This window comes from Petromyzon marinus, chromosome 16, assembly GCF_048934315.1.
Source record: "Petromyzon marinus isolate PM22_M1 ecotype Great Lakes invasive population chromosome 16, UKy_Petmar_22M1.pri1.0, whole genome shotgun sequence".
In the NCBI taxonomy this organism is placed as follows: Eukaryota; Metazoa; Chordata; class Hyperoartia; order Petromyzontiformes; family Petromyzontidae; genus Petromyzon; species Petromyzon marinus.
The window spans coordinates 4,959,024-4,974,863 of record NC_133682.1 but is presented as its reverse complement, the minus strand read 5'-3'; the positions used below and the strand labels follow the sequence as shown (position 1 = coordinate 4,974,863).

The 15,840-nt window shown below is 48.0% G+C and overlaps 1 protein-coding gene across 6 annotated transcripts in view; it reads left to right on the top strand.

Annotated features, from left to right (window-relative positions):
* The window catches only part of LOC116942958 (rho GTPase-activating protein 26), a 112,641-nt gene that overhangs the window by 17,201 nt on the left and 79,600 nt on the right, over positions 1 to 15,840 (top strand). For 5 of the 6 annotated variants that reach the window (XM_032955467.2, XM_032955472.2, XM_032955470.2 and 2 more), the window contains exons 2-4: positions 3,521 to 3,616; positions 10,773 to 10,834; positions 14,088 to 14,156. In XM_032955467.2, coding sequence (XP_032811358.1) covers positions 3,521 to 3,616; positions 10,773 to 10,834; positions 14,088 to 14,156 — 227 coding nt within the window. The remainder of the gene's footprint in view (positions 1 to 3,520; positions 3,617 to 10,772; positions 10,835 to 14,087; positions 14,157 to 15,840) is intronic. The other variant, XM_032955469.2, reaches the window with a different exon arrangement.

Sequence of the window (15,840 nt, the reverse complement as noted above, 5' to 3'; positions counted from 1 at the left end):
TGGGTGAGGTGAGGTGAGGCCCCCCCCTCCCCTCCATTCGCTGGTTCTTAACAGCGCGTGTGTCAACACTGCTGTAAAGCATCTTGAGATAATGTTACATTTAATTATTCATAGATAATTCTCACTGCACTTGGAGATTTTTATTTTACGACCGTCAGAACCAACGTGTGTGTCCAGTAGTGCGCCCATCCACCAATACAAAGACAAATATCTCCCACCGTGTAGCCTTAACAGACTTTTAGGGCAAGTGCTGTTTGCGAGCACCTATTGAAGGCCGGCACGGCACACGAGGGGGTCGGTTGCCAGCACCACCGGCTGGTCAGGTGGTCCGTGTAAAAAAACGCACTTTGGGTGCAGTGGAAATTTATTTGAAGATTCACGGTCGCTTTGCTTTTCAATTTTTTTGTTCAAGTCCACGTGGGTTTCCCACTCAAAACCCACGTGGAGCTGTGTGTGTCTCTTGCTGCCTTTTGAAGGTCCTGGTGTAAACCACACAGCAGTCCTTCGCCCTCCTTTTGTCAATGGACTGCTGGGCGATGGCCTTCCCAAGCCGTGTTGGCCGTGGCGGGTTACTTGACCTAACTTCTCCACGACGATCGGCACGGGTCGGAGGAGGTGGCAGCATGGGAAGTACAGCACAACTGTGAAACAGTCTCGTAGCAGAAAATACTTAACCGGAATGATACGCTAAAATCAAACAGTGCTGATTTTATCACCTCAATCGTCTCCCTTAAAGGAACACGGGTTGATGAATTACTTTAAGCGAGTGTAGCTGAGTGACGTGGCACACGCCCTTGGTGATAATTGAGGGTGGGGCTTGCTTGCTACTTTTGTGTCGGACCCATTTTAATTCGCTTGCAACCTCGATTGTAGCTTCTCCAGCAAAACGTAAGAGCACGCGGTTATTTATCTGTGACCGCAACGCCACTGACGCATTGCCTTTCTCACGTGCGTCAAAAACACATGGGTGGTGAAAACACATCGCCCCCATCATCACCAACACCACTACCACCATCATCATCTATGGCTCCATCATCAGTCCCCACTACCACACTGGCAGGCGCTCATCTGCCACGGAAACAATGGGCAGCGCTTAACCGGAACCGCACAAACCTCGGACGATGCGGTGGACGTCTAACACAAGAGTAGAAAATAAAAGACTCTCTACCTGTGTGCTACTGGATTTACGAACACCGTACCATGGTCCATAGAACTTCACACTGCCCCAAATAGTCATGTGAAGGCGGTGTGTGGGCAAGGTAATGAGTGGGTGGGTGAGCGAGTGGTTGAGTTGCGTATATCTGCACATCACTAACTCTCAATACAGAGCAATTGAATGCCTAAAACACATACAGCGAGTGTACAATACAGTATTTAAAACGAATGCATTCCTAAGCTTCAACACGTGGTCATTTTTTCTGCTGAATTGACATTTGTTGTTCATTTCTTAGTGGGACAGGTTTTGAAACAAAGACAGGAAAAACATAAAAACGGGTTTTTATGTTTTTACAATGCATCGTATCCTCACGTGTTCAGCGTCTAGTTACCTGCAGTCATGTGCTACCGATGTGCATTAGCAACGTCACCTGTTGCATCGAGCACAGGACTGCAGTCAAGAGGTCAAACATTCATCATTTCCATCTGCGCGTGCATTCGTTGTGCAATGCCCATCGCAATGTTGGTGGCCCTGAAACTTTGGCGCAGATTACACATTGAGAGAAACTCGCCAGGAATGGGCCCCCATCTCAGCAGAATTTGGCCCCATTTCACCAGAGCTCCGAAAACTAAGAAGGGGTTGAGCATGGGTCGTGCTTGGATGGGCGACCACAAAGCACAACCCACGGACGTTTTAGTCCTGTGTGAGGCTTTTTGGTGAGTAGCGGAAGGCGGTCGGAAAAAGCCATCGTCGTACTGTACTTCTATGCTTCCGGGGAGCTGCGCTCACCGCCGTCACCAACCCATCAATGATGGTCAAATAAACTCCCGTGTCCCGCACGGCGTGCGGGCGCCCTCATCCAGCAGTGGATCGACAACATTTACTTGCCAGGGGACATGTTTCGCGCCTTGATCAAAGGCGCTCTATAAGAAATAAGGTAAAACATTCTCTCCCTCGGACAGCCACTGTTGAATTGAATTTCCACAGAGCGGTACTCCTTTTAAACACCCCAACAAAATGATGATGATGATGACGACGACAGTGATGATGATGACGACGACAGTGGTGATGATGATGACGACGGTGACGGCGTTGGCGGTGGCTTTGTGTGTCAATCCCTGGACCCACGACTTAAAATTGCGACCTTCCTATCCGTGATCCAAGCGATCTAACCGGAGCCACAGTCCCGTTCAGGTCATTCCAGGTCTAATTTTGGCCTCGCAGACTCTGTGGCATCCCGCAAAGCCACGTCAGTGTCAGGCAGCCCTGACACGTGTGTCTGCTGCAGCCCGGGGTTAACCCCCAGCGAAGGTCCGCGAACTCGGAACGTACATTTCGGGCCCTTTAAATACGCGTGAAATCCTCAGTTTAATCATGGAGCGGAGTTTTGAGTGGGTATAGCATATCGACCAGTGAAGACTTTAATTCGGATAAGTTGTCCGTCCTTTTTTTATCGTGGAGGAATGCTTGTAAAATACCTCGGCGTTGGACATACGCTGTTGAGCTGACCTTCATCCTTGCTGTCACGGTCATGGTGCATTCAGGTTGACTTTCTGTGTGGCAAACCGTTGACGTACACTATTCCACATATAAGCTTATGGTGTTTTGAAACTGTAGCCAGCTTCAATTTGACACCCTTTATGTATTATTAGGATTAAACATTTTTTACAATGCCCTACTCGGTGTTCCAAGGTTGCTCAATTTGCGAAACTGTGCGCCTGAGTTTGGCCGGACGTGCGGTGTGTCAGGTTGATGAGCGGCAGGACGTGAGACATGATCGGGGTTGATGGGGGAGGCGGAATCGCCTCGCGACAAACGCCAACTTCGCATGCACAAGAAACATCTTTGGAATCGGCTCGCTTTAAATAAACTCGAGACAACCCCGCTCACTGAACCTGCGAGAGCCGAGACTTGACTCGAGAGGTCTGGTATCGTGCCATTCATTTTTATCTATTTTATACTTCTCGTATTGATTTGAACACAAGGGTCCCTCAACTCAGTACATGAACAACTCGGTGCAGCGTTGATTGCGAATCTGGGGAAGAAGTTGAGTGTCCGAGCTGCGTGTTGTGTAGTCTTTGGGAGCTACGACAACAAACATATAATTCTAGTCGTGCGTATGGCAGTCTGTTCGGGAGCTCAGTGCGCGTATGATTGGCCGACTCTTGCGAGAACGACGTTATGCTCCTAAAAGCAAAAGGGCGTTTTGTTACGGAGGTTTTACATCCGCTAAGTTCGTTTCTCCGGGTTCGGCGGCGTACGACCGACAAGGGTCTTTTAGGTTTGAATCGACGGTCACGTTTTAGCAAAACTCCTGACGCCCGGATCGTTTCGCTTTTGCTCTCTCCCCCGTGCAAAACGCAGCTCTCTCTCAGGCCCAGGAGAAGTTCAACCAGTGTCTGCAGAGCTTCAACTTTGAGATCATCGGCGATGCGGAGACCGACGATGAAGGAAACATCGGTACGTATCGGGGCCGAGGGCCATCGCTCTGCGCAAGGCCCTCGCTCTCTCCGCACGCTTCTCCCTCCGCTTCTCTCCCCGCGCCGCTCGCCTTTGGAATCGATGTACGCCTGTGCACGTTGAACTTCTCCCGCACCGTACGTAGCCATCCGTGCAAATCGGGAGGTGCACCCGGCCTTGCCATCACCCTCGATAACGGTGCATACGTCAAAGACGACATCACCACCATCATCATCATCATTTTACTGGTTCATTGAACTAACTACAGTACCACATTGCGGGACGTCAGCAGTGGTGTTATAGTGGCGATAACGTAGCCTGCCAAGCATAGATGCGCGACCCTTTTATCCACCGCCGGATGAGGCCCTCTCCCACACCATGCGCGCCGTGGGCAGTTATTTGACCATACTTCACCACACTGGTCAATGCGTCTTGGTGAATGCATGTATGTTGAATTTATTTCGCGCTGCACATAGCCAACCGTGCTAAGAGGTGTGGGAGGAGGGGAAGGACAACACAACTGAACACAACAACAAAGAGTTCTATAAAGGTAGAACACACAAGACAGGCAGCGTGAGCGAGACCGCCCACACGAGATGGAACAGACGAAAACAAATCCCAGCGAGCCAGTATGAATGAGACAATAAAAATCAATTCTTTGATTTCGAATCGCGGCCCCCCCCCCCGTATTGCGATTCTGTATCGTGACGAGCCATCGAATGGGCCGTGTGATGATGCCCGCGGGGAAATCGGTAGCTGTGCATTGTCATCGCAAAGTAAAACAAAAAAAGCTTATTGTGTCATGAAGAGCGAAGTTCGTCTTGAGGCGATGCACGCACGGCCTTAGGCTTCATACCAGTCGAGATTGTTGGCACAGTATTTCCAGTCCACGGTGTAGGAGTCTCCGTCTTGCCACAAAGGGCAGGGTTATGTAACGTGGGGGAAGGAGCGGGGTTGAGGAGGAGGAGAGGGGGGGGGGAGTTACACAACTGTGATGAGCATAACTCCTTGCCCCAAGTGAGAAAAGGGGCAGTTGGGCATTTCCACAAAATTCCCGCGTACATTTCAGTCGCTGCTGTAATAACAATAATAATAATGCGAGTATTGATTTGCTGTAATCACAAAGTGGTTTCTTTGCTCGGGCATGATTATTATTACTACTACTACGAAGTACGACGACCGTGATGCTTGTTTACTGCGCGTGAAAAGACTCTCGAGATAGCGTGTTTTGTTTGTCCCAGGAGGGTCTTGACAAGTGCCCAGTAACGTTTTTAGAAACCCCCCCCCCCCCCGCGGCACCCGCGAGGCCGTTTGGCTGGGCGTGCATCATTTTGAGCTTCTCACCTTTTTTTTTCATTTAATAAGCAGGCAAAAAACAACAACCACATTCCCCTCCGTTAAAATCTCTTCCTTGAAATAACAGAATTTAGCCCCCCCCCCCGCCCCTAGGTAACCACCTCCTAAGCCGTGTGTGATGCACGATAAGGCCCAGGCGAGTTATTTTTTCTGCGCGAGGTGGTTGCAAAGCGGCGTTTTGTAGGTTTAACATTTTTTTCTCAGAAAACGAGCTGCGTCGTTGAGGCCACTTGCCATCGGTTACCCCAGCGATTATTTGCGGTTTGGCTCGTAGGAATATTTCGCGACCGATATTATTCACAGCAAAGGGTTTTTTTGTTTGTTTGTTCTTGGGGGTTAGATCGCCACCACCCGAAACAGCCGATTAGTCAGGTTTGTCACGTAAACACAACGTGCCAATTAGTTGCTACTTCAGGACACTGGTTGTGTGTTGGAGAGTAATTATTCACAGTTGCGCTTTTGTTGCCGTTTGCTCTGAATTTATTTTTTACGCGTTCGGAGTTAACGGGAGGGCGGCCCCTTGCTTAGGACGATTCCGTAGAGGTCCACGCAGGCACCGATTTGCACGGATCGCGGCCGTTGTGGTTGTGCAGTGGGGCCGACGCTGACGCGTCTGTTTGGCGCGCTATGGCTACGCTACGCATGGGGAGCAGTGCCGCAGTGGCGGTCAGCGCCGCTGCGCTGCGAAGCCGGGCGACCCCGGGGTTCGATGCCCGCACGCAGCCAACACTACGAGAATCTGAACCCGTCCTGGGCCTCCCCTAGGTTGACTCGGGCTCAAATGAGTACCTGGTGTGGTGTGTAAACATCATCGCTGGATAGAAAAAGACGATCGAGCGTGGTGCTGGCCACCCCGACCCCCTTGTGTGCCGTCTCGGCCTTCATAGGTGCTCCTGACAGCACTCGCCCCAACAGTCTGTTAAGGCCATATGGGGGATCTTTGTCTTCGCTATGCTACTCCACAACAGCTGCTTTAATCCCCTTTTCCACTAGCACATGCGAGCTGAGCTAATAGGTGATGTCCACTGGGTATTTTGTCCTTGCCCGGCCAAAACCAAGCCTTGTTACGCTCTCCTCGTAAGACGTCTGAATCTTGCTTCGGGCCCAAGCAGCGCCAGGGAAAGGAGTTAATGGTGCTTCCGTTACGTGTGACGTCCGTCAGTACAACTTGGTAACAACAACAACAACAACCGCCACTCACCAATAAGTGGCGGTGATGTCACCACGGCGCGCTTGTGCCAAGCTATGTGAAGTGTCGGAACGCCCACTGGCAGGAGGTCACGGGACAGACCCAGGTGCCGTGGGTTGACTGACTGAGATGACTGGCAGATGCACCACCTGTGGCCCTCACTGTACAACTCGACCCGCAGCGTCAACCGCGTGCGTTGAGTCTCGACTCGGAACGACTGATCTGGCTTCTGCTGGGGAAAAAAACAACCTGCTGGGACTTCTTCTTTGGTTCTTTCGGTAAAGTCACGTAGAATGAGAATAAAATAATAAATTGATAAAATAAAATAACACAATAGTAATTCTCACGACGTTTCGGCCACAACACAAGCGGCCTTCATCAGGTGCAGGGACGAGACTGTCTGGAGGACAGCGCTGGAGCGAACACAGCCAAGCTCAGACCGCGACCTTTAAGCTGTGTGAGAAGGAACAGAGCGCCTTGACAAAGGAATTAGCATAGAATTTAGCATTGAAATAGCTGAGTGATTAGCTTGTGACTGGTCACAGAAATGGCTATGTTAAAGTCAAAGCATACACATCCACAGAGGCACCCCTTGACAAAGGAATTAGCATAGAATTTAGCATTGAAATAGCTGAGTGATTAGCTTGTGACTGGTCACAGAAATGGCTATGTTAAAGTCAAAGCATACACATCCACAGATGCACCTAGTACAAATCAAACAGGAGAATTTAGTATTGAAATAACTGAGGGATTAGCATGTGACTGGTCATAGAAATAGTTATGTTAAAGTCAAAGCCTACACATCTACAGAGGCACCTAGTACAAATCAAACAGGAGAATTTAGCATTGAAATAGCTGAGTGATTAGCTTGTGACTGGTCACAGAAATGGCTATGTTAAAGTCAAAGCATACACATCCACAGATGCACCTAGTACAAATCAAACAGGAGAATTTAGCATTGAAATAACTGAGGGATTAGCTTGTGACTGGTCATAGAAATAGTTATGTTAAAGTCAAAGCCTACACATCTGAGCTATTAACAGTAACTGGGAATACACTACACTATATAATGAATACTATATAGTAAACCAAGAAAAAACTAAAATATAAATTACCTCAATGTTATCAATAAACTCTATATATTCTCCAATCAGCTAAGCTACCAACAATAAGTCGTTATATATCACAATGCTATATGGCGAAAAAATGGGTGAATTCTTACCCTCAACTTTAGCACCACGGATAGCTACGAGCCCCGTTCAGACGGACGAGTTCATCCATGGTCGGAACGGAGGAGGGGGAGAGAGACAGCTGCTAGGCGCTGTTATACTCCATGTTGTAAACCAGCGAAAGAGCTGCGGTCTGAAGGTCATCGTAAAATACAATAAATTAAGAACGGAAATGGTTATTGTGTTATTTTATTTTATCAATTTATTATTTTATTCTCATTCTACGTGACTTTACCGAAAGAACCAAAGAAGATGAATCCTTGCAGTCACGAAAGCTTTAAATCGAAATTCTGCTGGGACTTCTTCTTGAGCCGTGCCAGGCTTGCTCGGGTTAAGCAGTGGGAAAACGAGGCATCAACTAATTCTTTGGAAGGAAAACCACGTGCTTTTCGTGATTTATGCATGGCTCTTGTTTGTTAGAGCAGGAAAAATCTGCCGTGGGTTTTCCGATCGCAGGTGACACATACCCAAGTGGCTCCATTGATTGGGCACCATGGTGTCAAGATGTTACTTTCCCTGCCTGGTATGCAGGAGGCCGTGGGTTTGATCCCGACCCTGACACCTGTATATTTGGAGTTTGCATGTTTTCCCCGTGTTTGTGTGAATTTTTCTCCGGGTCCTCTGGTTTTTCCCTCCACCTATAAATTTCCACATGATAAGCCACTTTCTTGAGCTGTAATTTGTGGCCAGGTCGCTTCTGAAAAAGAGCTAAACAGCTCAATTGGCCTTACCTAATAAAATAATAAATAGTTTAAGAAATATAGTAATAGGTTTTACCCTTTTAACTGGCACAAAAACTGACACCTTTATTCAAGGCATCATGTTTGCAATAACCACAACACAAGCAGTCTTCTGGTCCAACACCAGTGGAGACTAGGCTCTAAGAAAAGCCGTCTCGGGTGTGGACCAATCAAATTCAAGGACAGTGCATATTATTATCAGAGTTGTCTCTTTTGTTTGCATTTTGACTGCTTGTGTTGTGGTTATTGCACACATGATGCCTTGAATAAAGGTGTCAGTTTTTGTGCCAGTTAAAAGGGTAAAACCTATTACTATATAAAGTTTAAGAAATAGTTTACATTGGTTGCAATGCAGAGGCAACGTACATTAAAAACAGTCCCTGGGTCACTGCAATACCGACTTGAGAAACTATGTAAAAGTTTTTGGCCGGAAATATGGAGGTAAAATTTACTGCTTTTGTTAATCGAGTTAACAAGCAGGGAATGTGGCGGTTGAAGCAGCAGTATGGCCTCTGGGGGGTTAAACGTGGCACGGAGCCTGGGTTTGAATCCAAGAAACTGGCTGTGATTTTCACAGGGGGTTTCAACTGCAGTGAATTAATGGTATCAGCTTCGTCACCTCACCAATGTATACACCCAAAAAACAATCTATTTTTCATAATTTTACTTTCTCACTTCATTTGAATAAATTCCAGCTGTGAGGTTTTGAATGTGGCGTTGTACTGCAATTGCGATGAGCATTATCCTCTGCACCTGGGCATTTTGACACAGTGCAGTGCCCACTATTGTGTGGATACCAGAGATCATTTGAAGGGCTCTCGGGACTAGTTCTGTGATATCCCATCCCTCTGGCCGTTTGTGCGATAGTTCCAATTTAATTCTTCGCCTTGGTTACAACGGGGGGAACCAAATGATTGTGGTTTTATTTTCAATGCCCTTGTACCAGTTCGTCCTGTACAGGACAGTAGAATCTGCATGAGCGCCCGTACGATTTTGAATTGGAACCGCAACACAAAGACGGGTTAGAGCCGGTCCGCACCACCCCCGACGTGCGTGTTTATGAGGCTGGATGTGGAAATATAATTCCATTGTTTTATGTTACAACAACTCAAGCTCGGGCACGTGGCCATGCTGAACTAAAACTGAGCTTTTATTTTACCAGCTAAGGCCCATCGAGCTGTGCAGCTCTCTTTCAGAAGCGACCTGGCCACAAATGATGGCCAAAATAAAGTGGCTTGTGTCTAAATTTATAGCAGCCAAATACTCTTAAACGCGTGTTTCTAACTGTGGAGGAAAACCCGGAGTGCCCGGAGAAAAATCCACGTGACCACGGGGAGAGAAGCATGCAAACTCCAAATACACAGGCATCAGGGTTGGGATCGAACCCACAATCTCCTGTACACCAGGTGAGGAAGTTAACATCTACGAGAGGACAAGAGGTGCACTCGGTGAAACCAAGTCTGGCACGCGTGGGAGAAAACAGCGGTGCAACATTTATTCCTGCCACTTAATTTCGTATTATTCTGAATGTGTTGTTTACCTCTGAGCTAACTCATCCAACATAAGCTATTCAGAGCCGAGCCCGGACGGTACTTTCACTGGCGATCACCGTGCGGGACACTGTTATTGGCTGCTGCGGGGCTGTGTGGTGGATAGCAGAGGACAATGCAGCATACTCTATCATTGTGCTGTACTTCTACGCTCCCAGCGTCTATTCTCCCCACCTTCACCAAATCCATGCTGACCTGCGTGGTGAAACCGGTCAACTCACTGCCGAAAACCGACCTGACGTGGCGAGGCCCTTATTTACACAACGGGCAGCGCCGCATGTACACACGTACGTGGGTCACCAATACAAACAATTCATCTGGGTGCCTTGGCTTCCTTTTTGGCGACCGCAGCATCTCTCGGTTGTTCCCCCCCCACTCCAGCCATCCATGCCGGCGGCTCCCTGCCCCTGCTCAAGGCCATGCTCAAGAGCTTCCTCTTCTCTTTCACACGTGACAGACTGTTTTGCCTAGTGCAGCGCTACATATGACTGACTATGTTTTCCCGAGAGCAGCGCATACAAGACCGGTGTGCAACAGAGCATCCAGTACGCTTCGGCAAAGTCCCAAGGTGTACCGTTGTATTTTCGGGATGTTATAGAAGAGGAAAGGGCCTCACAGTTCACCAGCCAGGACGGAAGAAATCCTCTCTCCCGTGCCGTTCAGTGGCCGATCGTGCACCCCCCCCCACCTCCTACCCTACCCTCTCCGTTGGTCACGGCGGGGTACGGCAACAGACACGGCCGTCAGCCCTCACCTCCCCGGCATTATCGCTTCCCTCCGTCGCGCATGCGCAGTTGGGCAAACGATGCGCCGCGAATTTCGAGCCAGCTCGAAAAGCGCGAGCCGTGGAATGAAAATGCCGCAGAAGCACTGCACTGCTCCGAATCGCGCGGTTGGCTACGTACGGTGCGAAAGAAGTTCAGCATATATACTTATATTGTGCATACTGAATGTATAACCATGCACATGATGCGCACCTCAAACGGTTTCTGTACAGCGCGGCGAGATGCGCCTGCAATCGTGGCGCGATGCAAAATCCACGTGTTTCTTCGAGTGTCTCATCGTGATATTTTTCTCTCCTCTCCCTTTCAGCCGTGGCGCTGCAGGAGTTTGCCGAGCTGCTCCGTCTGATGGACGAGGAGCGATCGCGCGTGGTGAGTGCCTCGCCCTCCCCGCACCGGCGCCGATCGCCGACGCGTCGCCTTGAATTCGTAGCCTGCAGCAGGTCACCGCCGGGGCCGACGTGTCCACACCCCGTGGTGGCGAGATGTTAACCACCTCGTCTGGGTCATAGGTTCGATACCAACCCCTACCGCCTGTATATTTGAAGTTTGCGTGTTTTCCCTGTGGTTGCGTGGATTTTTCTGCGGGGCCTGCCGGTTTTTCTCCTCCACATTTAGAATCAACGTGTGCTTAGAGTATTTGGCTGCTACGTATATATTTCCACGTGATAAGCCGCTTTGTTGAGCTGTCATTTGTGGCCAAGTCACTTTTGAAAAAAATCAGTGGGCCCTTACCTGGTAAAAGAAAAATAGTTGAATTGTAGTTTACATTTTTTTAAATATAGTTTAATGGTTTCAACATACAACGTTGGGCCAACGTTGGCACGTTGTTGGAAGCATTGGCCTAGCGTTGGCTGGGTGTTCCACATCTACTGGGCCCCCTCCCTAGTGAGCTAATTCATCACGACAGCGACACGCGAGGGTTGATTCGTTCATCAAAACAAACTAAGCGTGTCGTTTGTACTGTCCGGATTAAAATAATGATGGTTTAAAAAAAAATGTTGTTCATCAATGCGTGTGCATCCTGCGGTGGAGCGTGGCTCAGAAACATTGACGTCGAGAAAAGCCGGTGAAGTAAAGGGTGAAAAGTGTGCAGAGATTTATGAAGGGGCACGCGCTGGGCATCGCATCAAGGGATGGGAAGAGGGACGCGTGGATTCGAGAACTCTGCGTTTAGTTTTTTGCCATTCCCCCGCAGCTCCGATGAGCACGGTTGGCTACGTACGGCGCGAAAGAAGTTCAACATGCTTACATGCGACGCACGCGGGTTAACGACATCGGTCAAACTGCCCGGAAGCGTAAGTGGCAATGGTCAAGAGGCGCCCCTAGAATCGACGTCAACCGATGGTCAAGATCAATAAGGGATGGACCGTGTCTGAGAGGACGTCCACCAGAATAGCTGGAGCGAAGGAATTGGCTGTGTGCAACCGCGAGATGGAATGGTTGCATCGCAGGATAGCGTGGCCTTGAAGGGCGACGACAGCGCGGGGAGGGCCTCCTCCAGCAGTGGGCTGATCATGATTTGTCTTGTTTTGGGCCCTGAACAAATGTGCTTCCCTCCGCCGCTAAATCCGTTCTTGGCTGACAACGTCGTTTTGCTGCAGGTATTATCGAAGCAGCAGTAGCAGCAGCAGCAGCATCATCTCTAATAGCAACAACAACAGCCACCATTTGCAACTAAGTGGTGGTGACATTACCACGGCGTTTGTGCCAGGCCAGGTGCACTTTGAGGCCATGTGCAGTGTCGAAGGCTCGCTAACAGGAGGTCACGGGACAGACCCAGGTGCCATGGGTTGACTGAGATAGCAGCAGCACCAGCAGAAAAAGCAGCAGCAATAGCAGCAGCAGCTCTGACAACAGCAGTAGCAGCAGCAGTAACAATAGCCACTGATGAGTGTCACTCTGCAGCGTTTCCCACCACTGTGGCTCAATCGTAACCTCCCGTTGTGGTGTCTTTAAACAACACCTGTGACGCTTGCTCCCGGAATGTGTGCGTTGGTGTGTTCAGCTTTTGAGAGCCGTTGCTGGAGCTCAAACATTCACAACACTGTTGTGAGTTCATCGGTTAAAATTGTGAAGGAAAAAAAAAGCCAACGGAGCCGACAAAAGTTATTCGCAAACTTCTCAAGCGCTTCTGTTTGTCAGTTGTTCAATTGTAGTGGGAATTTTAAAAATAATAATCCCGTTCGTCAATAACAGTGTGGAAATTATATATATAATTATATATATAATATGCGACGTTCCCGACAATGAGCCTTCTTCAAAGCGCATAAACAGAGAGGACAGAGAGGTGGAGTGAGCCACTTCAGAATGAGCCACTCCAGAGTGAGCCACTCTACCTTCCTATGTACTGTGAAGAAGGGCCATTGCCGATTGTTGCCTATTTATAAATTATTTTCTTTTAAGGCCCCAGTTTTATTGACGAACCGTGTTGAGTTATTTTTTTAATTGTTAGTGTTTTGTGCCCCACTGGCACTGGATTATCACCAGATGACGTGTTTAATTTTGGGGCTCATAATACATCACTAAACTAAAACTACTCAACTATTTCTTATTTTACCAGGTAAGGCCCAACTGAGCTATGCAGCTCTTTGTCAAAAGCGGCCTGGCCACAAATGGTAGCTCAACAAAAAGCGGATTTTCATGTGGAAATGCACAGCGGCCAAATACTCTAAACACGTGATGTTGATTCTGAATGTGGAGGGAAAAACCGGAGGACCCAAATCAACACGAACACGGCAAAGACAGCGACATGCAAACTCCAAATATAGAGCAGGCGTCAGGGTCGGGATTGAATCCACGACTTCCTGGTTACCAGGCGAGGTAGTTAACATCTCGCCGCATCGACTACGCTTGAGCCCGATTTAACCATGGGTGATTGAAATGCACATTGCTTGCACAGTATCTCTGACCCCTGAGTCACATGGTGAAACTATCTTTGAAATCATCTCGTATTCATAGCTATTCTACCAGTAGTATGTACGCTGAACTTATATCACACCTTGCGTAGCCACACCGTGCTCATTGGAGGTGTGGGGGAATGACCACAAATCAAAAGAAGACGACAGTGTGCCTAAAGCAGACAGTCTATTAAAAGCAGTGTCTATGACGCGCTGTAGTATATGAACCAGAAACGCGGTCGTCGACGAATAAGATGGGGCAAAGGTTTAAAAGTGCGCAAGGAAGCATGCTTTGAATTATACCGAGACTGAATGAGGTGCACCATGGCTGAGAGAAAATACGAAAGCAAGAGGTGTCGTATTGAGGGATTAGAAAAGTAAGTTGGAATGTCAGGGAATGCAAATGAGGCCAAGAAAAAGGAAATCTCTTTAGGTTGTCAAAGTCTTTTGACTACTGGAGCTAATACTAGGTCAACTCCACAGGATACGCTGTTGTAGACACTGGAATTGAATTTCGATGAAGGCCGCTTGTGTTGCGGCCGAAACGTCGTGAGAATATTATTGTGTTATTTTATTTTATCAATTTGTTATTTTATATCTCATTCTACGTGACTTTACCGAAAGAACCAAAGAAGATGGAAGTGAATTGTTATGAGTAATAGCGTTGCCTGTGTGTGTGCGCGTGCGCGTGTGTGTCTTGTGTGTGTTGTGACTCACATTGACAGATGGAAAATGCTCAGAAAATCATGATTCGACCTCTGGAGTCTTTCAGGCAGCAACTAGAGACGGCCAAGGTGAGAGTGTAACGAGAATTTAAGTTAACTTTTATTTTGAAAGAGATTGCATGCGTCTTTTGTTTTTTATATATATATAAAAATCCGCACTTGTGGCATATTTTATCACACGCCCTGCCACAGATAAATGTTTTGTTGCATCACGCTCAAACCAACAGCTTTAAATATATGATTTAAAGCTTTCGTGACTGCAATGATTCATCTTCTTTGGTTCTTTCGGTAAAGTCACGTAGAATGAGAATAAAATAATAAATTGATAAAATAAAATAACACAATAATATTCTCACGACGTTTCGGCCACAACACAAGCGGCCTTCATCAGGTGAAGGGAGCGAGACTGTCTGGTAGGACAGCGCTGGAGTGAGAGAGCCACGTTCAGATCACGTACGGAAATTTGAGGCTTAAAAGCCGTGATCTGAACGTGGCTCTCTCACTCCAGCGCTGTCCTACCAGACAGTCTTGCTCCCTTCACCTGATGAAGGCCGCTTGTGTTGTGGCCGAAACGTCGTGAGAATATTATTGTGTTATTTTATTTTATCAATTTATTATTTTATTCTCATTCTACGTGACTTTACCGAAAGAACCAAAGAAGATTTAAATATATGTATAAAAATCAGAGCTGTATTTTATCCAAATCAAGCTTCGTATTTGATTTTTGGGTCACGTCGCGTGATCCGACACACAAATTAATTGTAAATCTTAACTTTGGTCACGGCGGCCTTCACGTGTTTAAATTGAGCACAATCGGTGACCAGCATTGTTACCATCAGCTCGCTGCACTTGAGAACCCAGTTTTATTCAATTAAATTAATGTGAGCATTCAAACGGTTGGCTCCTCTTTGCAAACCATTTTGACTCTTACTCTTTGTATGTACACCGCGTGCCAATTCATTCATCATCATCATCGTCGTCATCCAGCCACTAGAGGCCATTACATTCGACGCAGCGTTAAAACAAAACGGCCGATGCTTGAATCACCTCGCAACGATTAGTTGGATCGCAAGGGAAGAAAATCATCACAAGCTCCACCACCACCACCACCAACAACCTCCTCTCCAAACCATGGAGTGGGACCATGCTCACTGCCGCGCATCTTTTCACCGTGGCAGCTCTCGCCATCCGGAACGTGGTCATCATCATCGTCGTCGTGATCGTCGTCATCATCGTCACCGTCTCTGCTGCTGCTGCTGCACATTCGCAGCAGTAGCAGCAGCAGCGTTCGCTCTGCACCGACTTTTAAGAGGCGCTTTTTTTTAAAGAATAGTTTTTATCACAACTCAACGTCAGCCCGGTACAAAATACCGATCGCAGAGCGGAGGGGGAAACATAAACTCCGCAAACAGCAACAGGATTCCTGCAGCGACAGGGCCCCAGTGAAGGGGGAAGATTGGGCTCACCGCCCCCATCCAGGTGGGGTGGGGAGAACTTGAAGGTTTATGACTTGAAGAAACATTTAAAGGCCCCACGTCATTCTTCTGGCTTTCGAGCGACACTCCGAGATTGGCTCCACCTCGGAGTGATGGTCAGCTTTGTCCGAGAACTACTACGTGCGTGACAAATTGCATCATTATATTACGATTATAATCGCACCATCCTGGCGGCTGAGCTGTAGAGCGAGTGGCTCGCAATCAGTTGCCAGTTCAAATTGTCAATGGAGGGGGGGTGGGTGGGGGGATTGATTCGA